Genomic DNA, 26,898 nt, shown 5'->3' with positions numbered 1-26,898 from the left:
ATGATTGTTCTATCATTTAGTTGTAATTTTGGATGTGGTCATAGGTAGAGGGAAGCAACCATAGTGTTTACCCACTCCATCATCTTGCCTAGTAGTCTGAGATGAATTATACTTATTTTTCATACTTGGTATAATTTTTCTCCTTTCTCAGGGATTGTGGAATGATCTGAAAGCAGCTTTGGATAAGATCGATCAGCAATACCTGAATGAACTTGTGGGTGGTCAAGAACCTGGAGAGGAAGATACACAGAATGATTTGAAAGTTCATGAAGAAAACACCACAATTGAAGAGTTAGAGGTAATCACTATTCCTACCTTATCTGATTCCCCATCACATCTTTCATTCCCTGGAGAAAATGTTTCAGTTCAACAGATTGCTCAGGTCAGAGCACCCTGTCTTCTTTGGTCATTACATAGGACCTTCTTTCATTTCATGCTTCCATTCATCCAGTCCCTTTTTATTTTCATTCTCTACTCAGATTCCCCTATTTCTTGCCTTCAAAAGTAATCATTCTAATATGTTTTATGTACATTGTTTTATTTGTTGGTGGTCTTCTAAAATTAGTAGTGTTTTGAGAGCATGTGCTTTTTATTTCCATAAATGGTTGTACTGTAAAAATTTTTTTTTGCTTTTTCCTTTTCATACTTTGAACTGTGTTTTTAATATCCATCCTTGATGCCTATGTACATCTAAAACTTTGCTTGTAACTGCTAAGTAATAGTTTATACCCCATGGCATTTACTACCTTCTACCTTCACTTACCTATAATGGTGGACAACTAGATTGCTCCCAGCTCTTATTATCACAAACAGCTTTGTGATAAATAACCTTGTATCACCCCTATGGACTCAGAAGTGGGGTTGTTTGGTTTATGTATATTTAACTTGTATAACTACTGCTAAGTTGCTCTCCAAAATTGCTGTACTAGTCTGTACCCCACCAACTGGGTGTGTCTCACTTCCCTAACCCCTGTCAACACTGGGCAATCTCTTGCTTTCTAATTTTTGCCAGTGTAATGACTGTGGAGTGATATATGTAATCGCAAATAAAGAGCAATGTTATATCATCCAAATATCTAACGCTAGAAAACAATAAGGCTTAGTTTAAAGCTCTTAATACTTAGTAAAATGTAAAGTGTTACTTGTATTTTCCTTTCATCCCAGGCACTTGCACATGCGGACATCATAAAATGAGGAGGATATATCCTTTGAATTGCACTCCCTTACACCGAAACACCTATCTATGGACTCTAAGTTTTATTGGAATCATTGGTTTGAGCAACCCGTTCTGGGCTTTTTTTTTTTTTTTTTTTTTTTCTTTTACCCATTTTCTTTCTTTAACTGCTTTATAGAGAAATTTGCAAGCCATACAATTTACCAATTTAAAGTGTACATACAATTAAATTGTTTTTATTCATAGGATGGTACAATCATCATCACAACCTAATTTTAGAACAATTCTGTTTCCCTGAAAAGAAAACTAAATGTATTAGCAGTCACTCCCCAGACCCCTCTTCTGTCTTTTGGTTCATCAAAGATAATATGCTTTCAAACTTTAATTGGCAAATTGTATTTATTTTTAACTAGAAGCCTGGTGCACGAAATTCGTGCACGGCGGGGGGTTGTCCCTCAGCCCAGCCTGTACCCTCTCCAATCTGGGACTCCTGGAGGGATGTCCGACTGCCCAGGCAATCGGACATCCCTCTCACAATCCAGGACTGCTGGCTCCCAACTGCTTGCCTGCCTGCCTTCCTGATTGCCCCTAACCGCTTCTGCCTGCCAGCCTGATCACCCCCTAACCACTCTGCTGCCAGCCTGGTTGATGCTTAACTGCTCCCCTGCCAGCCTGTTTGCCCCCAACTTCTCTCCTCTGCCAGCCTGGTCACCCCTAACTGCCCTCTCCCGCAGGGTTGATCACCTCCAACTGCCCTCCCTTGCAAGCCTGGTCCCTCTCAACTGCCCTCCCTTGTAGGCCGGGTGCCTCCCAACTACCCTCTCCTACTGGCCATCTTGTAGTGGCCATCTTGTGTCCACATGGGGGCAGGATCTTTGACCACATGGGGGCAGCTATATTGTGTGATGCAGTGATGCTCAATCTGTATATTACTCTTTTATTAGATAGGATAGAGGCCTGGTACACAGGTGGGGGCCAGCTGGTTTGCCCTGAAGGGTGTCACAGATAAGGGTGGGGGTTCCCTTGGGGTGTGGGGCGGCCTGAGCGAGGGGCCTGTGGTGGTTTGCAGGCCGGCCACGCCCCCTGGCAACCCAAGGGGAGGCCCTGGTATCTGGAATTTATTTTCCTTCTACAATTGAAACTTTGTAGCCTGGGGCGGCAGCCATTTCTGTGGCAGTTAATTCACCTTCTACAATTGAAACTTTGTAGCCTTAAATGGGTGAGCCTGGCCAGGGTGTACGGAAAGCTTTGCTTCCCCTGTTGCCGCCGGCAACCCTGGCCTGCTCTCTCAAGCTCCATTCTGCCGCCATTTGTTTGAATTTGTTTACCTTCTATAATTGAAACTTTGTAGCTTGAGTGGAGGCTTAGGCCTGCAACGGCTGTGGAAAGCTTGGCTTGCTCTGTTACCTGGGAAACCTTGCTCTCTGTGGCTGTAGCCATCTTGGATTGGGGTTAATTTGCATACTCGCCCTGATTGGCTGGTGGGCATGGCTTGGCTGGTGGGCGTGGCTTATGTAGCGGAGTGATGGTTAATTTGCATATTACCATTTTATTAGAGAGGATATCTAGAAATTCCATCAGGTTTTAAATAGAAGTTGGACAGTCCATGTAATAAAGAGACATATTTAGGCTGATGTTGATAACATTTATATTCAGTAATAGCTCTTTACTAATGAGTAGGTGCATTATTTTTCTTTGGGCATTGGGAGAATTTTTAGGAATAGGTGATGATCATAAAGACACTAGAGGCCCAGTGCATGAAATTCATGCATGGGTAGGGTCCCTAGGCCTGGCCAGAGATCAGGGCCTATCAGATTTCCTGCCTCCCCACCTTCCTGCCTCCTCCCTCAGTGTCCCTCTGCTGCCGTTGGTCAACCGCAATGTTCTGTGCCGCCCTCTGGTGGTCAGCGCACATCAAATGCCTGGTCTCCTGGTCAAACTCCCAAGGGGACACTTTGCATATTAACCTTTTATATATATAGATGGACATCATCACCAAATTCCTTAAGGTATGTACTTTTAGGCTAAGAAAGGAGGACATTTTGATTGGCAAAGAACTGTTTTTATATTTTTGGATTATCAGGGGTTAAGGGGAGGGAAAGCTCAATATACATTTTTGGCATGTATACTGTTTATGATATTGTTATGCACTAGGATATAGTGGTCAATTGATGTTTATGTTCCTCCTGGCACTCTTCTGTTTATGTTCCTCCTGGCACTTTTCTTTAAAGCTCACTAACATAAACACAAAGAAAGAATTATAGCAGTGGAATGAACGAGACGTTTGGGGAAATCTACCTTTTTTTTTCCTTTATAGATTAAGGTATTACAAATGTGTCCTTATCTCCCCATTTCCCCCCTACCCCTCCACTCATGCCCTCACCCACCTGGTGTCTGTGTCCATTGGTTAGGCTTATATGCATGCATATAAGTTCTTTGGTTGGTCTCTCCCCATTACCCCCACTCTCCCCTGCCTTCCCTCTGAGGTTTGAGCATCTGATCAATGCTTCTATGTCTCTAGATCTATTTTTGTTCATTGGTTTATGTTGTTCACTATAATCCACAAATGAGTGAGATCATGTGATATTTATCTTTCTCTGACTGACTTATTTCACTTAGCATAATGCTCTCCAGCTCCATCCATGCTGTTGCAAATGGTAGGAGTTCCTTCCTTTTTACAGCAGCGTAGTATTCCATTGTGTGGATGTGCCAAAGTTTTTTAATCCACTCATCTGCTGATGGGCACTTAGGCTGCTTCCAAATCTTAACTATTGTAAATTGTGCTGCCATGAGCACAGGGGTGCAAATATCCTTTCTGATTGGTGTTTCTGGTTTCTTGGGATATATTCCTAGAAGTGGGATTACTGGGTCAAATGCAAGTTCCATTTTTAGTTTTTTGAGGAAACTCCATACTGTTTTCCACAGTGGCTGCACCAGTCTGCATTCCCACCAGCAGTGTATGAGGGTTCCTTTGTCTCCACATCCTCGCCAGTATTTGTCATTTGTTGATTTGTTGATAATAGCCGTTCTGACAGGTGTGAGATGGTACCTCATTGTCATTTTTATTTGCATCTCTTGGATTAGTGACTTTGAGCATGTTTTCATATGTCTCTTGGCCTTCCTTATGTCTTCTTTTGAAAAGTACCTATTGAGGTCCTTTGCCAAATTTTTTATTGGGTTGTTTGTCTTCATTTTATTAAGTTGTATGAGTTCCCTGTAAATGTTGGAGATTAAACCCTTATCGGAGATATCGCTGGCAAATAAGTTCTCCCATGCAGTGGGTTTTCTTGTTGTTTTGTCGATGGTTTCTTTTGCTGTGGAGAAGCATTTTATTTTGATGTAGTCCAATTTGTTTATTTTCTCTTTAGTTTCCATTGCTCTAGGAGTGGTATCAGTGAAGAAATTGCTCCGGCATATGTCTGAGATTTTGATGCCTTTGGATTCCTCTAGTATTTTTATGGTTTCCCATCTTATGTTTAAGTCCTTTATCCATTTTGAGTTTATTTTTGTGTATGGTGTAAGTTGGTGGTCTAGTTTCATTTTTTGCATGTGTCTGACCAAATTTCCCAGCAGCATTTATTGAAGAGACTGCCTTGACTCCATTGTATGTTCTTGCCTCCTTTGTCAAATATTAATTGAGCATAGTGGTTTGGGTCGATTTCTGGGTTCTCTATTCTATTCCATTTGTCTATATGTCTGTTCTTGTGCCAGTACCAGGCAGTTTTGAGAACAGTTTTGAGAACTTCTTTGAATGCTTGGTACATTCTGATATCTGGTATTGAGATCCCTCCTACTTTGTTCTTCTTTCTCAGGACCGCTGCAGCTATTCGGGTTTTTTGTTTGTTTTTTTTTTTTGTTTTTTTATTCCAGATGAATTTTTGGAGAGTTATTTCTAAATCTGTGAAATATGCTGTTGGTATTTTAATGGGGAGTGCATTGAATCTATAGATTGCTTTGGGTAGTGTGGACATTTTAATGATGTTGATTCTACCAATCCATGAACATGGTATGTTCTTCCATCTGTTATGTCTTCTTCTATCTCTTTTTTCAATGTCCTGTAGTTTTCTGAGTACAGGTCTTTTACCTCCTTAGTTAAGTTTATTCCTAGATATCTTAATGTTTTTGGTGCAATGGTAAATGGGATTGCTTTTTCAATCTCTCTTTCTGTAAGTTCACTATTGGTGTATAGAAATGCCATAGATTTCTTGGCGTTAATTTTGATCCTGATACATTGCTGAATTCATTTATTAAGTCTAATAATTTTTTGATGGAGTCTTTAGGGTTTTCTATGTACAGTCTCATGTCATCTGCAAATAAAGACAGTTTTACTTCTTCTTTTCCAATTTGGATGCCTTTTATTTCTTCTTCTTGTCTGATCGCAATGGCTAGTACCTCCAGTACTATGTCGAACAGGAGTGGTGAGAGTGGGCATCCCTGTCTTGTTCCTGTTCTTAGGGGAAATGGTTTTAGTTTTTGCCCATTGAGTATGATATTGGCTGTGGGTTTGTCATCTATGGCTTTTATTATGTTGAGGTATGATCCTTCTATTCCCACCTTGCTGAGAGTTTTTATCAAGAAAGGGATTTTGTCAAATGCTTTTCTGCATCAATTGATATGATTATGTGATTTTTGTCACTCAGTTTGTTTATGTGATGTATCCCATTTATTGATTTGCAGATATTGTACCATCCTTTCATCCCCAGAATAAATCCCACTTGGTCATGGTGTATTATCTTTCTAATGTAATGCTGAATCCAATTTGCTAGAATTTTGTTGACAATTTTAGAATCTATGTTCTTCAATGATATTGGCCTGTAGTTCTTTTTTTTTTTTTTTTTTTGTGGTGTCTTCATCTGGTTTTGGGATTAGGGGAATGCTGGCTTCATAGAAAGAGCTTGGAAGTATGTCTTCCTCTTGAATTTTTTGGAATAGTCTGAGGAGGATAGGTTTTAGTTCTTCTTTGAATGCTTGGTAGAACTCCCCTGTAAAGCCATCTGAACTAGGGCTTTTGTTTGCTAGAAGATTTTTGGTTGCTGCTTCAATTTCTTTGGTAGTTATTGGCCTATTCAGGTTTTTTTATTATTCTTGATTGAGATTTGTAAAGTTGTATTTTTCTAGGAATATGTCCATTTCCTCCAGGTTGTCCAGTTTGTTGGAAAAGAGTTTTTCATAGTATTTTTTAACAATCCTTTGTATTTCGGCGGGGTCTGTTGTTATTTCACCTCTTTCATTTCTGATTTTGTTTATTTGGGTCCTCTTTCTTTGCTTCTTGGTGAGCCTGGCTAGAGGTTCATCAATCTTGTTTATCCTTTCAAAGAACCAGCTCTTGGTTTTGTTGATGTTTTGTATTGTTTTATTTGTCTCTATGTTGTTTATCTCCGCTCTGATTTTTATTATTTCCTTCCTTCTGCTTACACTGGGCTTTTCTTGTTGCTCTCTTTCTAACTCTTTGAGTTGTAGGGTTAGATAATTTTTTACCATTTTTTCTTGTTTTTTGAGATAGGCTTGTAGAGCTATGAAATTCCCTCTCAAGACTGCTTTCACTGTGTTCTATAGATTTAGGATTGTTGTGTTTTCATTGTCATTTGTTGCCATGATGCTTTTTATTCCTTCTTTGATCTCTTTGGTCCCAGTCATTGTTTAATAGCATGCTATTTAGCCTCCAAGTTTTTGATTTTTTAATTGTTTTTATTGTAGTTGATTTCTAGTTTTATGCCATTGTGATCTGAGAAGATGCTTGATATGATTTCTATCTTCTTGAATTTGAAGAGACTTTGCCTGTGTCCCAATTTGTGGTCTATCTTTGAAAATGACCCATGTGCACTTGAGAAGAATGTATATGCTGTGGCTTTGGGGTGAAATGTTCTGAAGATGTTGATTAATTCCATCTGATCTAGTGAGTCATTTAGGATTAATGTTTCTTTTCTGATTTTTTTTTTTAGAGGATTTGTCCAGTGGTGTTAGTGGGGTATTAAAGTCCCCTACTATGACTGTATTGTTTTCAATATCTCCCTTGATATCCTCCAGAAGTTTTTTTTTATGTATTTGGGTGCTCCTGTATTGGGTGCATATATGTTTACCAGAGTATATCTTCTTGCTGAATTGCTCCCTTTAGTATTATGATTTGGCTTTCCTTATCTCTTGTAATGGCCTTCACTTTGAGGTCTAATTTGTCAGATATATGTATTGCTACCCAGCTTTATTTTCATTTCCATTTGCCTGAAAAACCTTTTTCCATTCCTTCACCATCAGTCTGTGTGAGTCCTTTGTTCTGAGGTGGGTTTCCTGTAGACAGCAGATATATGGGTCATGTTTTCTTATCCACTCAGCTATCCTATGTCTTTTGATTGGGGCATTTAATCCATTTACATTTAAAGTTATTATTGATAGGTACTTGTTTGTAGCCATTTTTATTCTTTATGCCTATGTTCCTTCTTCCCTTCCTTTTTCTTCTTTTTATAGCAAACCCTTTAGCATTTCTTGCATTGCTGGTTTAACTCCCTTAGTCCTTTTTTTTTTCTGTGAAGCTCTTGATTTCACCCTCAATTTTGATTGATAGTCTAGCTGGGTTCAGTATTCTTGAATTCAGACCCTTCCTTTGCATGACTTTGTATATTTCAATCCATTCCCTTCTGGCCTGATGTGTTTCTGTTGAGAAATCAGTCACTAGTCTGATGGGAGATCCTTTGTAGGTAACTTTCTGTCTCTCTCTGGCAGCCTTTAAGGTTCTTACTTTGTCATTGGTATTTGCCAATTTAATTATAATGTGTCTTGATGTCGGTCTTTTTGGGTTCATCTGGTTTGGGACTCTGTGAGCTTCTTGGACTTGTGTGAGTTTTTTTCTTCCCTATATCAGGGAAGTTTTCCGTCATTACTTCTTCAAACAGGTTTTCTATTCCTTGATCAGTTTCCTCTCCTTCTGGAACCCTATTATGTGGGTGTTGTTTCGTTTCGTGTTGTCCCAAAGTTCCCTTAGGCTCTCTTCCTGTTTTTTTTTTTAGGTTTTTTTTTTAGGTTTTTTTTTCTAGATGTTGCTCTGCTTGGGTATTTTTTCCTACCTTGTCTTCTAGCTCACTGATGCAGTCCTCTGCTTCTTTTAATCTACTGTTGATGCTTTCTATTGAGTTTTTTATTGCAGCGATGTCATTTTTCATTTCTTCTTGGTTCTTCTTCATTTCCTCTTGATTCTTACAGATATTGTTGAATTTGTCTTCTATCCTTTTCAGTGACCTTATGACCATTGCTCTGAATTATTTTCCTGGCATATTTCTTTCCTCCATTTCATTTACTTCCTTTCCTAGTGTTTCCTCCTTTTCTTTCATATGCAGGCTATTTCTTTGTCTCTTCATGAATGCTCCTCTCTGGGTGTCTGGTTATGTAGCTCTCTCTCTCCTGCATTGACTTAAAGGCACAAAATACAACACAACAAGGCACAATGCACAGGGCACCAAACACAAATGTATTTATGATACTAGTAACCCCAAATAAAGGTGACCACCAGAGAAAAGAGAATTAAGCGGTAGAAAAGAGTGCAAAAATTATAGTGAGAAAAGAAAAAAAATGTAAAAGAGAAAAGAAAGAGAAGATAAAAGGTGGAAACATATATGTATATGGGGATAAAACTCCAATGAAACAACAACTAATCCAAAAAATGCAAACAACAAACACCTAGAGATGAATGAAAACTACAAACAACAACTAGTGCAAAATATGTAAACTACAAACACCCAAACAACAAACACACAGATGAATCTGAGGAAGCAGAGCTTTTCTAGGTGATATCTCAACCCTCCATCCATGGATTGCCTCACCACTGTGTTTAATTCTCCAATTCTGAGTGGATGTTATTCAATTCAGCTGTTCCTTCAATCTGCTCTGTGAGAAGGCGCAGGGCTTGTCCGTATATTCGCGCCACTTTGTCTCCCCCTTGACAGACTTTCTAGGCACCTGCAGTTGGGGAGGCTGTAGTCCTGGAATTCCTGGGTTTGCAGCTGAGGCAGCTGGTCCCTGGGCATTGTGGCCGTAAGGTCCCAGGAGGTATCTGAGGTCTCCCCAGTTGAAGGTAAGGCTGGGCTTCTGATCACAGCCACTCTCCCTTTCAAGATGGTTTGGTCTTTGCATCAGAGCTGGAGAAACTTCAGCAGCAGCAGAGGCTGCTCAGCCAGGGGAGCCCTGTCCGCCACTATCCAACAGTCCCTTGATATATAGCTGTCCCTCACTCACAAATACAGACACTCCCCACACGTCCACGCACTCTTCTTTTGTTCTCTCACTCACATACTATCTTGTAGCCTGCCATCCTGTCGGCAGCCATCTTGGATCCGAGATCTACATTTTTTAAAAACACTAGGAAGGAGCGCAGTTAGGGGAGAGGCCTAGAAGCTTTTATAAGAGGTAATGACAGTAAGGAAAGGAAGTAGGTAGGAAGACACTGGCAGTGATAAAGCAAACACATCATAGCCTTTCAGAGAATGCTCATTTTCTCAATTCTACAGACAGCTGCTTATTTTTGTTATGATATGCTCATTCCATCTTTCTTTCTTCTCAGCACTTCGGTCTTCAGTAGTCTAGGTAGAGTGTGTGCAAATGCAGACTTATTTTAGCATTTACTTACAAATTATTTGTGATCAGGCCATGAGATTTAAGTGCAAGAAATGCTTTTACTTGCATTTATAGTTTAAATACAGCATAGTTGTAGCTGTCATCAAGATTCTGAATCTAGGAATGCAGAGCAGGAACCAAGATGGTGGCATAGGTAAATGCCTGTACTTGCTGCCTCCCACAACCACATCCAAATTACAACTAAAATACAGAATAGCTATCATACAGAACCGCAGGAGAGCTGGCTGAGTAGAAGGACTACAACTAGAGAGGTAAAGAAGAAAGCACACTGAGACTGAGAGGAGGTGTGGAGGCACGGAATGGGCTGGTCCAGCACGTGGGTGTGCTGCTTTTTTAACTGGGAGGGAAATAGCCTCTTTGGAGGCCACCTGGAGGAGCAAGGAGTCCCAGCCCCATACTGGACCCCCAGCCCAGAGTCCCAGAGCTGGGGAGGGAAGTCCCTACAGCAGTAAGAACTGCAGACTGTAAAAACAAGTGCGGATTGGGGCTGAGTGACACACAGGCTTCTGGAGACCCAACTGCTCCTCTTAAAAGGCTGGCACTGTGAAATGAATTTACAAGCTCCCGCTTGTTCTGAGCCCCACTGCCAGGTAAGGCTCTGGGGGACCCAGACACATACGAGGAGAAACTGGACTATCTGGCATTGGGGCAGGAACATGGGGACACCTTTCTTCCAGACAGAAGTGATTGCAGCAGTCCTTGTTCCTGTGCTGGGACCTCCCTAGTGCAGGGCTGACTGGCAGCCATTTCTGTTTGCTTTGCCCTGGAGATCCCCTGAAACCCCACCCCACCCAATCTACAACCCCACCCAAGCTGTGCACAGCGGCTTTTGCATATGAATGCCCTGACCTTTCTCAGCCTAAAACCTGTCAAACAAGCTTCAGCTGGGTCAGGGAACCCCAATGCTATCAATAAAAGGCCTAAGACTGGCACCAGCACCAGCCTGCCTTGCTTCACAGCTGGGTCTCGCCCGGGCACTTCCAAAGCTGATACAAAGAGGATGAATCTGCAGATCTCTCTGTAGCTCCTGCTGGGTGGCCCCAGGCAGTGGCTGACTTTGCACCTCCCTGGAGACCCAAGAGCCAGTGTACCCAGTGGTCAGTGTGAGACCATACCAGATTACAACTCTTCACATCCATAAGTGACACACTCAAGGGGCAGACTCAGTGAGCCCCACTGAATCAAGTCCTGCCCCATAAGGGTGTCTCCTGCACAGTAGCTCTCCCACTGTAGTTGCAGCTGGTCCCCACAGCCAAATGGCCTGGAGGTCAATTCCTCCCAAAAATCAAGGCTCAACTATAACAAGACTGTGCACACTGCCTACAAAGGGGTGCACCAAGAGTGTCCACTTCGGGTGACTGAGGAGGCTGAGACACTGGGCCCTATAAGATACTTACTACACAAAGCCACTCTATCAACTCAAGGAGACATAGCAGCTCTACCCATTACATAGAAACAAACACAGGGAAGCAGCCAAAATGTGGAGACAAAGAAATATGTCACAAATGAAGGAAATGGAAGAAAGCAAACTACTGGTTATAAAGTTAAAAACCACAGTTATAATGTTACTCAAGAATCTTCTAGAAACCTCCGAGGTACTTAGTGAGACCTTCAAGGATCTTAGTGAGAATGCCAAAAATATGGAAACAAACCAGTCATAAATTAAGCATACACTGACTGAAATAAAGAATAATATACAGAGATTCAACAGTAAAGGATCCTAAGAATCAAGGAAATAGCGAGGAAGCGCCCTAACCGGTTTGACTCAGTGGATAGAGCATCAGCATGCAGACTCAAGGGTCCCAGGTTCGATTCCAGATAAGGGTATGTACCTTGGTTGCGGGCACATCCCCAGTAGGGAGTGTGCAGGAGGCAGCTGATCGATGTTTCTCTCTCATCGATGTTTCTAACTCTCTATCCCTCTCCCTTCCTCTCTGTAAAAAATCAATAAAATATATTAAAAAAAGAAATACAAGGAAGCAAAAAACACCCAACCAGAAGAACAAAAAGAAAAAAGAATCCAAAAATATGAAGATAGTGTAAGGAACCTCTAGGACAACTTCAAGCGTACCAACATCCGAATTATGGGGGTGCCAGAAGAAGAGAGAGAGTAAGATATTGAAAACCTATTTGAAAAAATGACAGAAAACTTCCCCTACCTGGTGAAAGAAATAGACTTCACAGACAAGAAAAAGCTAAAGGAGTTCATCACTGCCAAACAAGTATTATATGAAATGCTGAAAGGTATTCTTTAAGAAGAGGAAGAAAAAGAAAAAGATAAAGATAAAAAATTATGAACAACAAAGTGACAAGTACATATCTATCAACAAGTAAATCTAAAAACCAAATGAATAAAAAATCTGATGAACAGAATAAATTGGTGAATGGAATAGAATCAAGGGCATGGAAATGGAACAGGCTGATGATTCTCAGAGGGAAGCGGGTGTAGGTGGGTGCCGGAAGAGATTAGACAAAGATCTTATATGCATGTATGCAGTATCTATGAACACAGACAATAGGGTGGCAAGGGCCTGGGGTGGGTGGGAACTGGATGGAGGGGAGCAATAGGGGGGAAAATGAGGGACATCTATAATAATCTCAACAATAAAGATAAAAAAGATTCTGAATCTGTTGAGGAAATGAAAGGGAAATAGATAGGGCATGGGAACTAGTTATGAAAAAGACTTTTCCTAGAATGACAGCCTCTCCTTATATAGGATTACACAGGGAATGCCACTAGGGGGACATGTTCTACAATGCCTTCATGGTTTACCTGCCTCTAGAAGGGTGCTCTTTATACTGATAAACCCAAGGGGCACTGCAGTACTTTTCAGGGGTGGGTATGGGTAATAGTTTATTTTATTTCTGTTCTTTTCTTTCCTTCTCTTTCAGTTAGGTGCTTTAGTGGGATTTTTTAACTGAATTATTGTCTCTACTGCAAAAGTGGAAAGTCCAAGTACTACTAGAACAACATACCTGAGGGATTTATTAAATATCACAGCACATATGGTATGATGGCTGATAATCTAGGTGGGGTGAATTTTATGTAATAGAAATACAAGTTAAAGTTTATTTCTATCAAATATTCATGTAATTTGGTAATTCTTTTTAGAGGAAAATGGATTATCTTTGAGCTAGGAATATACGTATATAGAATAGGAAAGTTTGTGAATTGCCAGATGTGTTACTTCAAAACATATGACAGAATAAGTAGATATAGTTCATTCATTAAGTATTAGTGGATGATACTGTAATCACTTGCGTAATTTACTCTAAGGGATGATAGTATACTGGTTTTTGTGTTAGGGAACTTTAAACTTGTTCAACCACTGGGTGGCACTGTAGTCTAATTTTATCAATAGAACAGTTCCTGGTATTTGGGCTAAAGAATTGAATGCCAGAGACCACGTGAAGTGCAGTGTACAGGGTAAACTGCACAGTGCTACTCAAAAACAGACTGGGTGCTATCTCATACCCCTTTTCAGAAAACTATGGAAAAGGGTGATCTTTCTAAAAAATGCTTTTATTAACTGATTTTAAAAAATAGAATATATATCCCCACTGGCTTAGCTCAGTGGTTGAGCGTCTACCTAAGAACCAGGAGATCACAGTTCGATTCCCATGTTGCAGGCTTGATCCCCAGTCGGGGGCGTGCAGGAGGCAGCTGATCAATAATTCTCTCTCATCATTGATGTTTCTATCTCCCTCTCCCTTCCTTTCTGAAATCAATAAAATTATTTTTTTAAAAATAGAATATATAAAATTAGAATAAATGCAGTCTGTAACTACACAGTAGCATCCAAAATTAGTTATGCATTTTTCTTTTTATTTTTTACTCTTTATTGTTGAGAGTATTAACCCTTTGCACTCGCTTGCTTTTTTCTCGATTCCTGCTACCCATGCTAACCGTGTCGAGTCACACTTGACATCCGAGTGCAAAAGGTTAAAGATGTGTCCACTTTGTTCCCCACTTTGCTCCCTCTACCTGGATCCCGCTCTACACCAGGCCTTCTCCACCCTATTTATTTTCTATGTCCATGGGTAGTACATATATGCACATAAATCCTTTGGTTAATCTCTTCCCACCCTTCCTTCCCCCTTCCCTCTGAGATTCGTCAGTCTGTTTCATGTTTCCATGCCTTTAGTTACATTTTATTCATCAGTTTATTTTGTTCATTAGATTCCTTCTTTGTTTATTTAATTTTTAGATTCAATTGTTGATATATATATTTTTTGAGCCCGGTGCATGAAAATCATGCACTCGGGAGGGTGGGGGGGTCCCCTCAGCCTGGCCTGAAATTGGGGGTTTCATAGTCTGGGAGCCTTCGGGGGATGTTCAACTGATGGCTTAGGACCACTCCCACCACCGCTGCTGCGCTCACCAGCCATGAGCCAGGCTAAGGGCTTCTGCCTGAACTGCTCTCCCCCTGTGGGAGTGCACTGACCACCAGGGGGCAGCTCCTGCGTTAAGCATCTGCCTGCTGGTCAGTGTGCATCATAGTGACAGGTCGTTCAGCAGTTCAGTCTATTTGCATATTAATCTTTTATTATATAGGATTGTTAATCCTGACCCAAGAATTTTTTTTCCATTTATTTCTTTTTTAGACAGAGTGGAAGGGAGGGGCGGGGAGACAGAGAGAGAGAGAAACATCAATGTGAGGGAGATACATTCATTGGTTACCTTCCGTATGGGCCCTGACCAGGGCCTGGGATTGAGCCTGCAACTGAAGTACATGCCCTTGACCAGAATTGAACCTGGGACACTTCAGTCCAAAGGCCCATACTCTATCCACTGAGCCAAACTGGCTAGGGAAATAGATATGTATCTATTTTTATCTTTTCTTTTCCTCCTTCTCCTTTTTCCCTTCCTTCTCCTCCTCCTTATTCTTCAAGAACCTTCAACATTTAATATAATACTGGTTTGGTGGTGATAAACTCCTCTTGCTTTTTATTTTTGTCTGTGAAGCTCTCTATCTTTCCTTCAATTCTAAATGATAGCTTTTCTGGGTAGAGTAATTTTGATTGTAGGTCCTTGCTTTTCATCACTTTAAATATTTCTTGCCACTCCCTTCTGGCCTGCAAAGTTTCTGTTGAGAAATAAGCCCACAGTCATCAGTGCTCCCTTGTAGGTAACTAACTACTTTTCTCTTGCTGCTTTTGAGATTCTCTCTCTGTTTTTATACTTTGGCATTTTAATTATGATGTGTCTTGGTGTGAGCCTCTTTCAGTTCATCTTGTTTGGGACTCTCTGGGCTTCCTGGACTTGTATATCTATTTCTTTCATCAGGTAAGGGAAGTTTTCTGTTATTATTTTTTGAAATAGGTTTTCAATTTCTTGAAGGAGACTTCTGGCATCTCCATAATTCGAATATTGGTATGCTTGAAATGTTCCAGAGGCTCCTTACACTATCTTCATATTTTTGTATTCTTTTTTATTTTTGCTGTTCTGATTGGATTTTTTTTATTCATCATATCCCAAATTGCTGATTTGATTCTCAGCATCCTCTACTCTACTGTTGATTCTCTATAAATTATTCTTCATTTCAGTTAGTGTATCCTTCATTTCTAACTGGCCCTTTTTAATGTCATTGATATTCTCACTAAGTTCCTTGAAGTTCTCATTAAGATCCTTGAGCATCCTTATGCCCATTGTTTTGAAATCTGTATCTGATAGTTTGCTTGCTTCCATTTTATTTACCTCTTTTTCTGGAGATTTCTTCTGTTCTTTCATTTGTGACATGTTTCTTTGCCTCTGCATTTTAACTGGTTTGCTGTGCTTGTTTCTATATATTAGGTAGAGCTGCTATGTCTCCTAAAATTGGTAGAGTGGCCTTATGTACTAGGTGTCCTGTAGGACCCAGTGGCTCAGCCTCCCCAGTCAGCTGAGATAGGCACCTTAGGTATGTCCCTGTGTGGGCTGCATGCTCTGTCCTGTTGTAGTTGAGCCTTGATTGCTATTGGCCTCATTGGAATGGATTGACTCCCAGGCCAATTGCCTGTGTGAATCCACTGTGACTACAGCAGAAGAGTTGCTGTGCAGGAGCCAATGTTATGGAGCAGGACTTGCTTCAGTGAGGCTTTGGTGCTCACTGAATCTGCCCCTTGATTGTGTTATTTGTGGATGTGATAGGGTTATAATCTGACATGGTCTGAAGCTGACCACCAGATGCACTAGCTCTACAGCTTTCTGGAAAGTGCAAAGTCATCTATTGCCTGTGCCCCACTTGGGGCCACCCAGCACAAGATACAGAGTGATCTTCAGATGACTGCTACTTGTGTTGGGCTTGGAGGTGCCCAGGAAAGGCCAAGCTGTGAACCAAGGCAGGCTGCTGCTAGAGCCAGGCCTGGGACCACTTAGCAAGAGGTATGAGTCATGCTGAGTCCAGCTGTTGCTTGTTTGAGAGATTTTAGGAACGTCTGAAGCCTGAGCCAGCACAGGCCATTCATATGGAAAAGCCACTACAAACAGCTTGGGTGGTGCTGAAAATTGGGTAGGGTGGGGTCTCTGGCAGTCACCAGGGCCAGGCAAACAGTGTGAGCCAGATTAATGGAGACTGCTTGTTGGCACTGTGGCAGGGAGGTCTCAGCAAAGACACAATGACCTCTGCCAGCACTTTTTTTTTGGGGGGGGGGCGGATAAAGTTGCCCCTGAGTTTTTGACAAGATGCCAGACAATTTAGTTCCTCCCTGTATGTCCCTGGATCCTTTCAAGTTACTGCCCCGTTAGTCAAGCTCCGAGGGGTTGAGTCCAAATAAGTCCATGTACCAGCTCTTTAAGAATAACTGCCTGGAAAAAAAAAGAATAACTGCCTGGGACTCCAGCAACCCTTCTTGTCACTTAGTCACAATCCCTGCTGGTTTTCACAGCCCAAAGTCATGGGAACTTCTCTTCCTAGCATTGGAACCCTGGTCTGAAGGGTCTGGTGTGGGGCTGGGACCCTTTGCTCCTTATGAGGGGACCTCTATGGCCAAGATAGCCCTCCTGATGAAAATGATGCCACATGGACCAGTCCATTCCACACCTCAGCCCCTCCTACCAGCCTCAATGTGGCTTCTTCTTTAATTCTCTAGTTGTAGGGCTTCCAATCAGCCAGGTTTCCAACGATTCTGAATGACAGTTGTTCTGTGGTTTAGATGTAATTTTGATTGTGGGAGGATGCCTGCATTTTATTTTATTTTTCTAGAATCTTCCTGCTGATATTGAGGGATCCATAACAGATATTATTAAATTCATGTTGCAGAGAGAATATATGAAGAAACATTACCATGCTGTGCATTGGAAGTATGGTTATTTATCTAGGTTGTGTATATAATATGTTCACTTAGTATGGGAGTTTTCTACATAGGAGATTTAAGAATAAATGTGAAATGAATTAGTGGTAAAATAAAAAACACCTTTTATTTTCTGATGTTTTGTAAGCTTTATTGTTAGGCATTCAGTATTAAACTTTCAGACAACACTATATTTTTTAGTCATTTTTAAGGTAGGTGTAAAGATTCTTCAGATCATGTACTGGATATAGGTAATGTTCATGTCATGAATGGGGTTGAATTTCAAAATTTATAGATTGGTGGTTATATCTTAGAACAAATTTTGAAACCTATGTTATGCAGGTTCCTTTTGCAGGCCAGCTATAAAAATTTAATTCTTTTCTTAAAATGTATTTTTATTGATTTCAGAAAGGGAGAGGGAGAGAGAGATAGAAACATCAATGATGAGAGAGAATCATTGATTGGCTGCCTCCTGCACACCCCACACTGGGGACCGAGCCTGCCACCCGGGCAAGTGCCCTGACGGGGAATCGAACCGTGACCTCCTGGTTCATAGGTTGACACTCAACCACTGAGCCACACTGGCCAGGCAACTTAATTCTTAATATAGCTGAGCTGATGTACTAATGATTCAATACAATTTGACCACGCTTTATACTGATTTCTATGAGAAAATGTTCTAAGTCAGCATTTATCTCTCCCGTTTCAGGACTGCAGCCATAGTAGACCCCTGGAGGGGAAGATGAGTCCCTTGCTCCAGTGTCTTTCCTCCTGAGTGGGCTCTGGGTGCAGGGGAAAGAGCTCTGGATTCCAAGCGCTGCTAGGGCAGAGTATAGAAAGGGAAGAGTGTAAGGCTGTCAGTTGGTGGAGTGGATCAAGAAGAGAAGGGCCTAGTGCACCAGTAATGGAGACTGGACATGGGACACTGCTTGGTGGGCCATAAGCTGAGGGTGAGGAGGGGGCTTTGGGTGGCTGTGCCTCCCGAGAGAAGCAGGTAAGAATTTCAGTGCAGCAGTTACAGTGACAGGACCAGGACAGGAGACAGGCCCTGACAGCGAAGTGGGAATGACATTGCTTATTTCTGTGCTCTGAGTATCTGTATTCACGAGAAGGGACTGCTGGCCTTCCTGGGTGACTGTGTGGGCTCCATGATCTGAGCCGCAAGCTAATGAGGCTAAATATTATTTTTATTCCCTCTATAAAAGAGCCAGTTGGTTTCATCAAAGAAAATATTTTTGTTTTATGGCTATAAAGTTTATTCTTGGATAGTTCTGTTAGTTGCATGCTGCTTACTAAGGACAGCATTGGAATGAGTGGATAGGTTACTATCACTGCAGAAAGAGTCCAGATCACTTGCCTTTCCTCTTGTTACATTTATCATCCTATCTAATAAAGAGGGAATATGCTAATTGACTGCCATGCCCTCAAAGATGGCAGCGCCCACAGCCACAAGATGGCGGCACCCAGTCCCTTCAGCCCCACCGGGGCGGCAGGCATGCCTGCTTCCGAAGTCCCCCAGTCCCCTCAGCCCCCCAGCTGCTCAGGGCCGGCCCAAGGCGCAGGCAAGCCTCGAGCCAGCCGGAGATGCAGGCAAGCCTCAGATGGTGGCTTCCCAGCCGCCCAGGGCCACCCGAAGCTCAGGTAACCAGGGCAGGCTGAGGCTTGCACTGCTGGCAGTGACAGCAGCAGAGGTGTGATGGGGTGTCGCCTTCCCCTGATTGCCGGGTCACCTCCAGCCCTTGAGGGCTCCCGGACTGTGAGAGGGGGCAGGCCTGACTGAGGGACCCCCTTCCAGTGCATGAATTTTCATGCACCGGGCCTCTAGTCCTACATAATAAAAGCCTAATATGCTAAGTGTCTGGTCATCTGGTCGTCCATTCAACCAATCAAAGTGTAATATGCTAATGACATGCTAAGGCCACTCAACCACTCACTATGATGTGCACTGACCACCAGGGGGCAGACGCTCCAACTGGTAGGTGAGCTTGCTGCTGGGGTCTGGCCGATGGGGACTGAGTGAGATGGGCCAGACACGCCCTGGAGCCCTCCTGCATCTCTCCAGGGCCCTGATCGTGCACCAGTGGATCCCCCAGCCTGGCCTGCACCCTCTCGCAATCCGGGCTGAGGGATCCCCGCCTGCCCCCCCCCCCCCCGGAGCGCACGAATTTCATGCACTGGGCTTCTAGTTCTTATATATGAGAATCAGGTGAAAGTTTATTTTGTATAAACTATGGAAAGGACCAAAAAACTTAATAACCTATTTGGACAGTTTTCTTTGGAAATTTAGGGAATCTAAATATTGGAAATGTTATCAGTAAATGTCCAGTGTTAAAATTTACATACATAGAAATATGGAAATCTGTGATAAAAATGTGTATATGCCCTTTTAAAATTAAGCTTAAAAAATTTGAGTAGAGCTATTTGTAGTACCTGCTTGTTTTTTTTTTAAAAAAACAATTTTATATATCAATCACATAGGTGTTTGATTTTTGTTTTTCCTTTGGTTAATCCTCACCCACAGATATTTTTTCCATTGATTTTTCTAGAGAGAATGGAAGGAGGGGGAGGAGAGACAGAGTGAGAGAGAAACATCGATGTGAGAGAGACACATCAACTGGTTGTCTCCTGCATGTGCCCTCACCAGGGCCAGGGATCGAGTCTGCAACCCAGGTATGTTGACTGGAATCAAACCCATGACCCTTCAGTCCTCAGGTCGACACTCTAACCCAGTGATGGGCAACCTTTTGAGCTTGGTGTGTCAAACTTCGCCAAAAAACTGAGCATAACTTGGGTAGTGTGTCACTTTGAGGAAAAAACATTATTTCGCAAATGTTTCATCCTCAGGAGCAGCAAATGTTTCATCCTTAGCATGCGGCCGCCTCAGCGGCCGCGTATCATCAGAAATGGCTACGCGTGTCAGTGCTGACACGCGTGTCATAGGTTTGCCATCACTGCTCTAACCACTGAGCAAAAACAGCCAGGGTGTTTTTTAAATTAAAATCTTCTGAGGCCTGGCTATAGGCTTCTCTGGGACCCTCAGGGTCTTTTAGAAATTCCTTGCTTTCTACTTTGTTTTTCTTCCTCTTTTCCTTCCTCACAAGTTGCCAGGCTTGGTTTAGAAAAGGAGCCATTTGTCTTCATTGGTTTCTGTCTTTACATTTTGTAGCTTTCATTTTAAGGTTCCTGGTAGGTGGAAGGTGTGGGGGGCCAAAGTGAATCGATCTCATCCTTTAGCTCTTTGACTCCAGGGCCAGTAATTAATCTTGGTTTACACACCGTCATGGGCTCTATGTAATAGTCCCCGTGTGCAGAGGCCCACTGCTTCAGAGGTCCGACTGCTGTTCAGGGAGTGGACATGGTTTCAGGTTGGATTATGGAAAACTAGTCAGCCTCTGTCTTCTGTGTGACCACCCGGGGAGAAGACTAGGTGGAAAGGAGATCCACACTAGAGTTTCTGTCAGTACATCAAATTAGCTACCTAGTAATCCCAGATCAAAACGCATTCATTTTCAGTGCACAGAGGCTGCAGAGGAATGTTTGTCTTTTTACTCACAAGGTTAGCTTTGGTTTCTGTTTTTCTGTGGACTTTTGTGGTCCTGGGCAATCTGTCATCCAAATTTTAACTTAACTTTTTTTTTTTTTTTTTTTTTAGTAAGGGGAATGGTAATATTTTCAACATGCTTAAAAGACGGATGAAAATTACATCATAAAGACCTATGAAATATTTGATATCAAAATGTGGACCAATACGTTATTTCTGCCTTTCTGATCTCTCCTTAATCTTTCTTTCTAGGCTAATGATGTTTATCTTCAGATGGCTGTTGGAAATGCTCCTTGGCCCATTGATGTTACTGTCAGAACAAGAAGGGAAAAGATTTCCTCCAAGCATGTTGCACATGTTTTAAATGATGAAACCCAGGGAAATATATTCAGGTAAGCAATTTGGAGAGGAAGACATTTCTCTGAAGATCGACATGCTCCAATTTTAAAACTAAATTTTGAGAGCAAAAGAACTATAACAAATACGACATAGCATGATAAGATATACTAGTAAGTCCACTCCTTATAAATACTTGTGTTTAAGATATCTTCGCTGAATAAAATAAAAACCTTATAAGTTTCAAGTCTGATGCAAAACAGGGTGAAAGGTTATGCTTTATTTATCTTAGCATTGAAATAAGACTATTGCAGTTTGCTTTGGGAGTTCAGTAAAGATCAGCAAATTTAGAATACTTTGCAGTAAGTCTAGTTTTATTACTTTCAAGGTAGATTTAACAGCTACTAGGATAAAAGGTACAAATAGTAAAAATTTGGTTTTAATGAACATAACTTTTAAGTAACATATAACAACACTTCTCTACACAAATAGGTCTGAAGTACTTTTATAGTTTATTTTCTTAGTGGTACATACCTCATGTAAACTTGTGCGTATCATTGCTGGTTAAATTTTTCTTAGTGGGGGAAAAAAAGCAACTGTATTCTTAGCTTTTGCCAAATTGTCAAGAATCCCAGGTTGTGTCCATAGAATAACTTTTGCTGAATGTTAATTCTCAAAAGTAGAGCTGCTTGAAAATGATACTCTGAAATTTTACATAAAATTTAAAATTTACTTAAAATATTAAAAATGCTTTCAGATTTTGTGCAGAGAACAATCATTACCATATTCATGAATTATCTATTTGTTTGTATCTCAATTCCAAGATTTAAACGTTAATTTGTGTTATGCTTTATTCACATATATAAGTATCTTAACAAGTGATTTCAACCTGATTTTCTAGTATGAATGGTAGTTTGTAAAGTTCAAATATACTTATGGAAATTTTAGGACATTTTCATTTTTTTAAATAACTACCAGTGACTCTATTGGGGGCAAGAAGCTTTTTGTTGGCAAAAAATAAAAATAAAAAAGTTGTTTGGCTTTAACAACAGAAAACAATTCCTAATGATAAAATTTGCTAACTGTGTTCAACTATACACTGGTCAAAGATATAGTGTGTATCAAGGTTCAGATAATTAATAGAAGAGCATTTCTTTTTAAAACAATGGTACCTCCCCATAAACTGGGTTTCTTCTTAATAAAATATATACATAGTAGTTATTTATAAAGCTTTCTGGTTTATATGGAAGCTGCATAGCGATGTAACCTCCTTTAGTTGTTCATCCCTTTTAACTGTTGTCATCTCATATTTTGTGCATGTGTATTTATCCTTAGGATAAACCTGAGAATCTTTTTTTCCATTGCTTTTCAATGGAAGGAAGGAAAGGAGGGGAGAGAGAGAAAAACAAAACAAAAACAAACACAACATCAATGTGAAAGAGACACATTGACTGGTTGCCTCCCGCACACACTCAGACTGGGGTAGGAAGTGAACTGCAACCCAGGTACGTGCCCTTCACTAGGAATTGAATCTAAGACCCTTTGGTACATGGACTGACACTCTAACCACTTAGCAACACTGGTCAGGGCTTTACATTATTTAAAAAATGTTTTCCCCCGAAGATAATGAGGGAAAATTGATGATCATTTTATATCTGAATTTTGGGAAGGTGTTTGACCTAAACACAATAATATTTTGGTGGACAGATGTAGACATGACAGTACAATCAGATGACTCACAGCTTGTTGAGTGAGGGAAGCCATGGAACATGAATAATGAGTCCATGTGTATTTAGTGCATGCTAGTAACATCTGCCATAGGTTCTTAGTGACATCAATACTGTCCTGTTAAACATTTTAATGACTGATTCAGATGATTATACAGAGAGGTATATTTGTCAGATTTATAGACAGCAAGAAACTAGAAGGGATAGGGTGTGTGCTAAGGTAGAAAAGAAACTGACATTCTAGAAGTTCTTGACAGACTGAAGGGCAGGATCTAAAAATATAACATTTAGCAAGGATGACCATAAAGAAATTTAGATTCAGTAACCTAGTTGCTTGAGTATATGTTTGAGCAATGTATAAGAGGAAGAATTTGGGAATGTAGTGGATTAGAAGTGTAATAAAATTAGCAATATGATATGGCCACTGGAAAGTCTAATGATCACTTACATTATTAGGCATAATTTAGTGTTGGCTCCACAAGTCAAGAACATAGTTCACTCTTATAACCCCAGAGTCTAGAACACACCATACTTACGGTGGGTGCTCAATGGATTTTTGCTGGTTGAATTAATATTCTATAGGACAAGAGAGTCCTTGAGAAAGAAAACTCTTGATGGGGATGTGGGCAAGAAAGTTATAGATAATGGAAGAGCTTTCTGGTGGAAGAGGGATTAAACTTGTTATATATGGTTGAGGACCAATTAAGGTACAGGAAGACAGATTTCTAATTAGGGCAAGGAAATGCTATTTCATAAAACACTTTATTTTGAAATAAATATAGACTCATAGAGGTCGCAGAAATAATACAAAGAAGCCTTTTAAGAAGCAAAATTATGCAAGTTAGGAATAGGACCACTTTGGAAGATATAGGGAAAGCCCTACCACTTAATGTTTGCAAGTATTGAGTTAACTATTACCTTTCCATATCTCTGATTTTTTTTAATTTAACAAATCTTTATTGTTCAGATTATTACAATTGTTCCTCTTTTTTTCCCCCATAGCTCCCCTCCACCCGGTTCCCACCCCACCCTCTGCCCTTATCCCCGCTCCCCCACTGTCCTCATCCATAGGTGTATGATTTTTGTCCAGTCTCTTCCCACACCCCCCACAACCCTTTCCCCACCCCAAGAATTGTCACTCCAATCCCTTTCTATGTCCCTGATTCTATTATATTCACCAGTTTATTCTGTTCATCAGATTTTTTTATACACTTAATTTGTAGATTCACTTGTTGATAGATATGTATTTGTTGTTCATAATTTTTATTTTTACCTTTTTCTTCTTCTTCCTCTTCTTAAAGAATACCCTTCAGCATTTCATATAATACTGGTTTGGTGGTGATGAACTCCTTTAGCTTTTTCTTATCTGTGAAGCTCTTTATCTGCCTTTCAATTCTGAATGATAGCTTTGGTGGGTAGAGTAATCTTGGTTGTAGGTTCTTGCTATTCATCACTTTGAATATTTCTTGCCACTCCCGTCTGGCCTGCATAGTTTCTGTTGAGAAATCAGCTGACAGTCGTATGGGTGCTCCCTTGTAGGTAACTGTTTTTCTCTTGCTGCTTTTAATATTCTCTTTGTCTTTTGCTGTTGGCATTTTAATTATGATGTGTCTTGGTGTGGTCTTCTTTGGATTCCTTTTGTTTGGGGTTCTCTGCACTTCCTGGACTTGTAAGTCTATTTCTTTCACCAGGTGGGGGAAGTTTTCTGTCATTATTTCTTCAAACAGGTTTTCAGTATCTTGCTCTCTCTCTTCTTCTGGCACCCCCATAATTCAGATGTTGGTACGCTTGAAGTTGTCCTAGAGGCTCCTTACACTATCTTCATATTTTTGGATTCTTTTTGCTTTTTGCTTTTCTGGTTGAGTGTGTTTTGCTTCTTTGTATTTCAAACCTTTGACTTGATTCTTATGATCCTCTAATCTGCTGTTAGATCTCTGTATAATATTTTTTATTTCAGTCAGTGTATGTTTAATTTCTAGTTGGTCCTTTTTCATATCTAGTTGGTCCTCGAGGGTCTCGCTAAATTTATCAGCCTTTTCTAGAAAATTCTTGAAAAACCTTATAACCATGGTTTTGAACTCTATATCCAGTCATTTGCTTTCCTCCATTTCTTTCATTTGTGACCTATTTCTTTGTCTCCGCATTTTGGCTGCTTCCTTGTGTTGATAGAGTGGCTTTGTGTGCTAGGTGTCCTATAGGGCCCAGTGGCTCAGCCTCCCCAGTTACCTGAGGTGGACACTCTTGGTGCACCCCTTTGTGGGCTGTATGCACAGTCTTGTTGTAGTTAAGCCTTGATTGTTGTTAGTATCACTGGGAGGAATTGACCTCCAGGCCAATTGGCTGTGAGGATCAGCTATGTCTATGCTGGGAGAACTTCTGTGCTGGAGACACCCTTATGGGAGAAGACTTGCAAAAGCCTCTGTGCTCAGCTTGGATGGGGCAGAATCTCAGGGCGGAGCAGACAGCATTGGTTTCCCGTCAGCCCTGCCCTAAGAGGCCCCTGTGTCTCAGTGTCCCATGGTAATTGCTGCAAGTACTTCTGAGAGATAGCCACCCTCGAGTTCCGCCTGCTGCCAGACAGTTCAGTTTCTCCCCGAATGAGTCTGGGTCCCCAGAGTCTTGCCCGGAACTGGAGTTCAGTGCAGTCGGAAGCTTTTATTCCCTTCCAGTTGAGAAAGCCAGCCGCGCTCTAACCGGTTTGGCTCAGTGGATAGAGCGTCGGCCTGCTGACTCAAGGGTCCCAGGTTCGATTCCAGTCAAGGGTATATACCTTGGTTGCGGGCACATCCCCAGTAGGGGTGTGCAGGAGGCAGCTGAATCAATATTTCTCTCTCATCGATGTTTCTAACTCTCTATCCCTCTCCTTTCTTCTCTGTAAAAAGTCAATAAAATATATTTTTTAAAAAAGAGAGAGAAAGCCAGTCGCATACTCAGTTGCAAGCCCCCTCCTCGTGTGCGCCTTGGTACCTCTGCCTTCCGCAGTTCCTCTGAGTCTTAGTGTGCTTTTCTCTTTCCTGACAGTCCAGTTTCACCCCGTATGAGTCTGGGTCCCCAGAGTCTCGCCCGGAACTGGAGTTTAGCACAGTCGTGAGCTTTTGTCTCCCTCCCACTTGAGAAAGCCAGCCGCGCACTCAGTTGCCAGTCCTCTCCACATGCGTGTCTCAGTACCTCTGCCTCCTGCAGCTCCTCTGATTCTCATTGTGCTTTTCTCTTTCCTTCTAGTTGTAGAATTTCCACTGAGCAAGCCTTCCTGTGGTTGTGGATGATGTCCGTTTTATCTTTTAGTTGTAGTTTTGAAATTGTTGTGTGAGGCAGCAGTTTAGGTGTTTACCTATGCCACCATCTTGGTTTCTCCTCCCATATCTCTGATTTTTGTCTGACATTTTCCTAGAGGCCATTGCTTAAAACTAAAGTTGTAAGCTTGCATGCCCGTGACGGTCAGATAACAAGTGAGCTGAATGTTAGGAAACACCTGACAACCCCCAACCCCCTCTGTCTTTTGTTTTGCTACTCATGTCCTCCAGCTCTGCTATAGGAAAAGTAGACAGTGAAAGCACAGGGTGAAGTGTTAACCGGTGCTTAGCCTCAGTATTGTAGGAGTCACTTTAGCTTATTGTTACCTTGTAGGAATATGGTTCCAAAGTTGCTCCATCTTCCTTTCTTTGTATGAACAGCCCAAATCTTGATTTAAAAAAAAAATGTTTTTATTGATTTCAGAGAGGGGAGAGGAAAGGGAGAGAGAGGTAGAAACATCAATAATGAGAGAGAATCATTGATCAGTTGCCTCCTGTATGCACCCCTACTGGAGACTGAACCCACAACCTGGCCATATGCCCTGACCGGGGAATCCAACCAGCAACCTCTTGGTGCAGGGTCAATGCTCACCCACTAAGCCACACCAGCCAGTCATTGATTGTGTGTTGTTGTTTTTTTAAGTGAACACTCCTATTTTTAAAAATATTAACACCAAGCTAAAAAAAATAATAACATGTGTAAGGCCAAATAAAGTCCCAGTTTTTGACCTTGTGTCATTAAACCCATAGTTCTCCCAAGTAATCAAAATTCAAAGCAAAAGAATGCTGCCACCCCCCATACTAGAATTTTATGAAATGCTTGATTACAGTTAACTAATTAATTTATTGAGCTGTATTATGAATTTCCTAGTTACTTGGTATTTAGGTGAGGTTGATTTGAACTATCATGAAAAGGGTTAGTTTAGGTCTAGG

At 41.2% G+C, this 26,898-nt stretch overlaps 1 protein-coding gene across 1 annotated transcript; it reads left to right on the top strand.

Moving 5' to 3' along the window:
- On the top strand, positions 1-25,900 carry PRPF18 (pre-mRNA processing factor 18; the record flags this gene model as incomplete). The annotated part of the gene is given in 9 exon segments (XM_079776278.1): positions 1-6; positions 152-298; positions 2,874-2,915; positions 3,157-3,187; positions 13,164-13,297; positions 16,981-17,052; positions 20,862-20,985; positions 20,988-21,001; positions 25,895-25,900. Coding segments are annotated over 9 exon segments (576 nt in total).
- Positions 25,901-26,898: the final 998 nt, after the last annotated feature.

Source organism: Cnephaeus nilssonii (genome assembly GCF_951640355.1).
Source record: "Cnephaeus nilssonii genome assembly, chromosome: 1".
Lineage (NCBI taxonomy): Eukaryota > Metazoa > Chordata > Mammalia > Chiroptera > Vespertilionidae > Cnephaeus > Cnephaeus nilssonii.
Note: the sequence above shows the minus strand (reverse complement) of the source record. Positions and strands in the feature narration are given on the sequence as shown.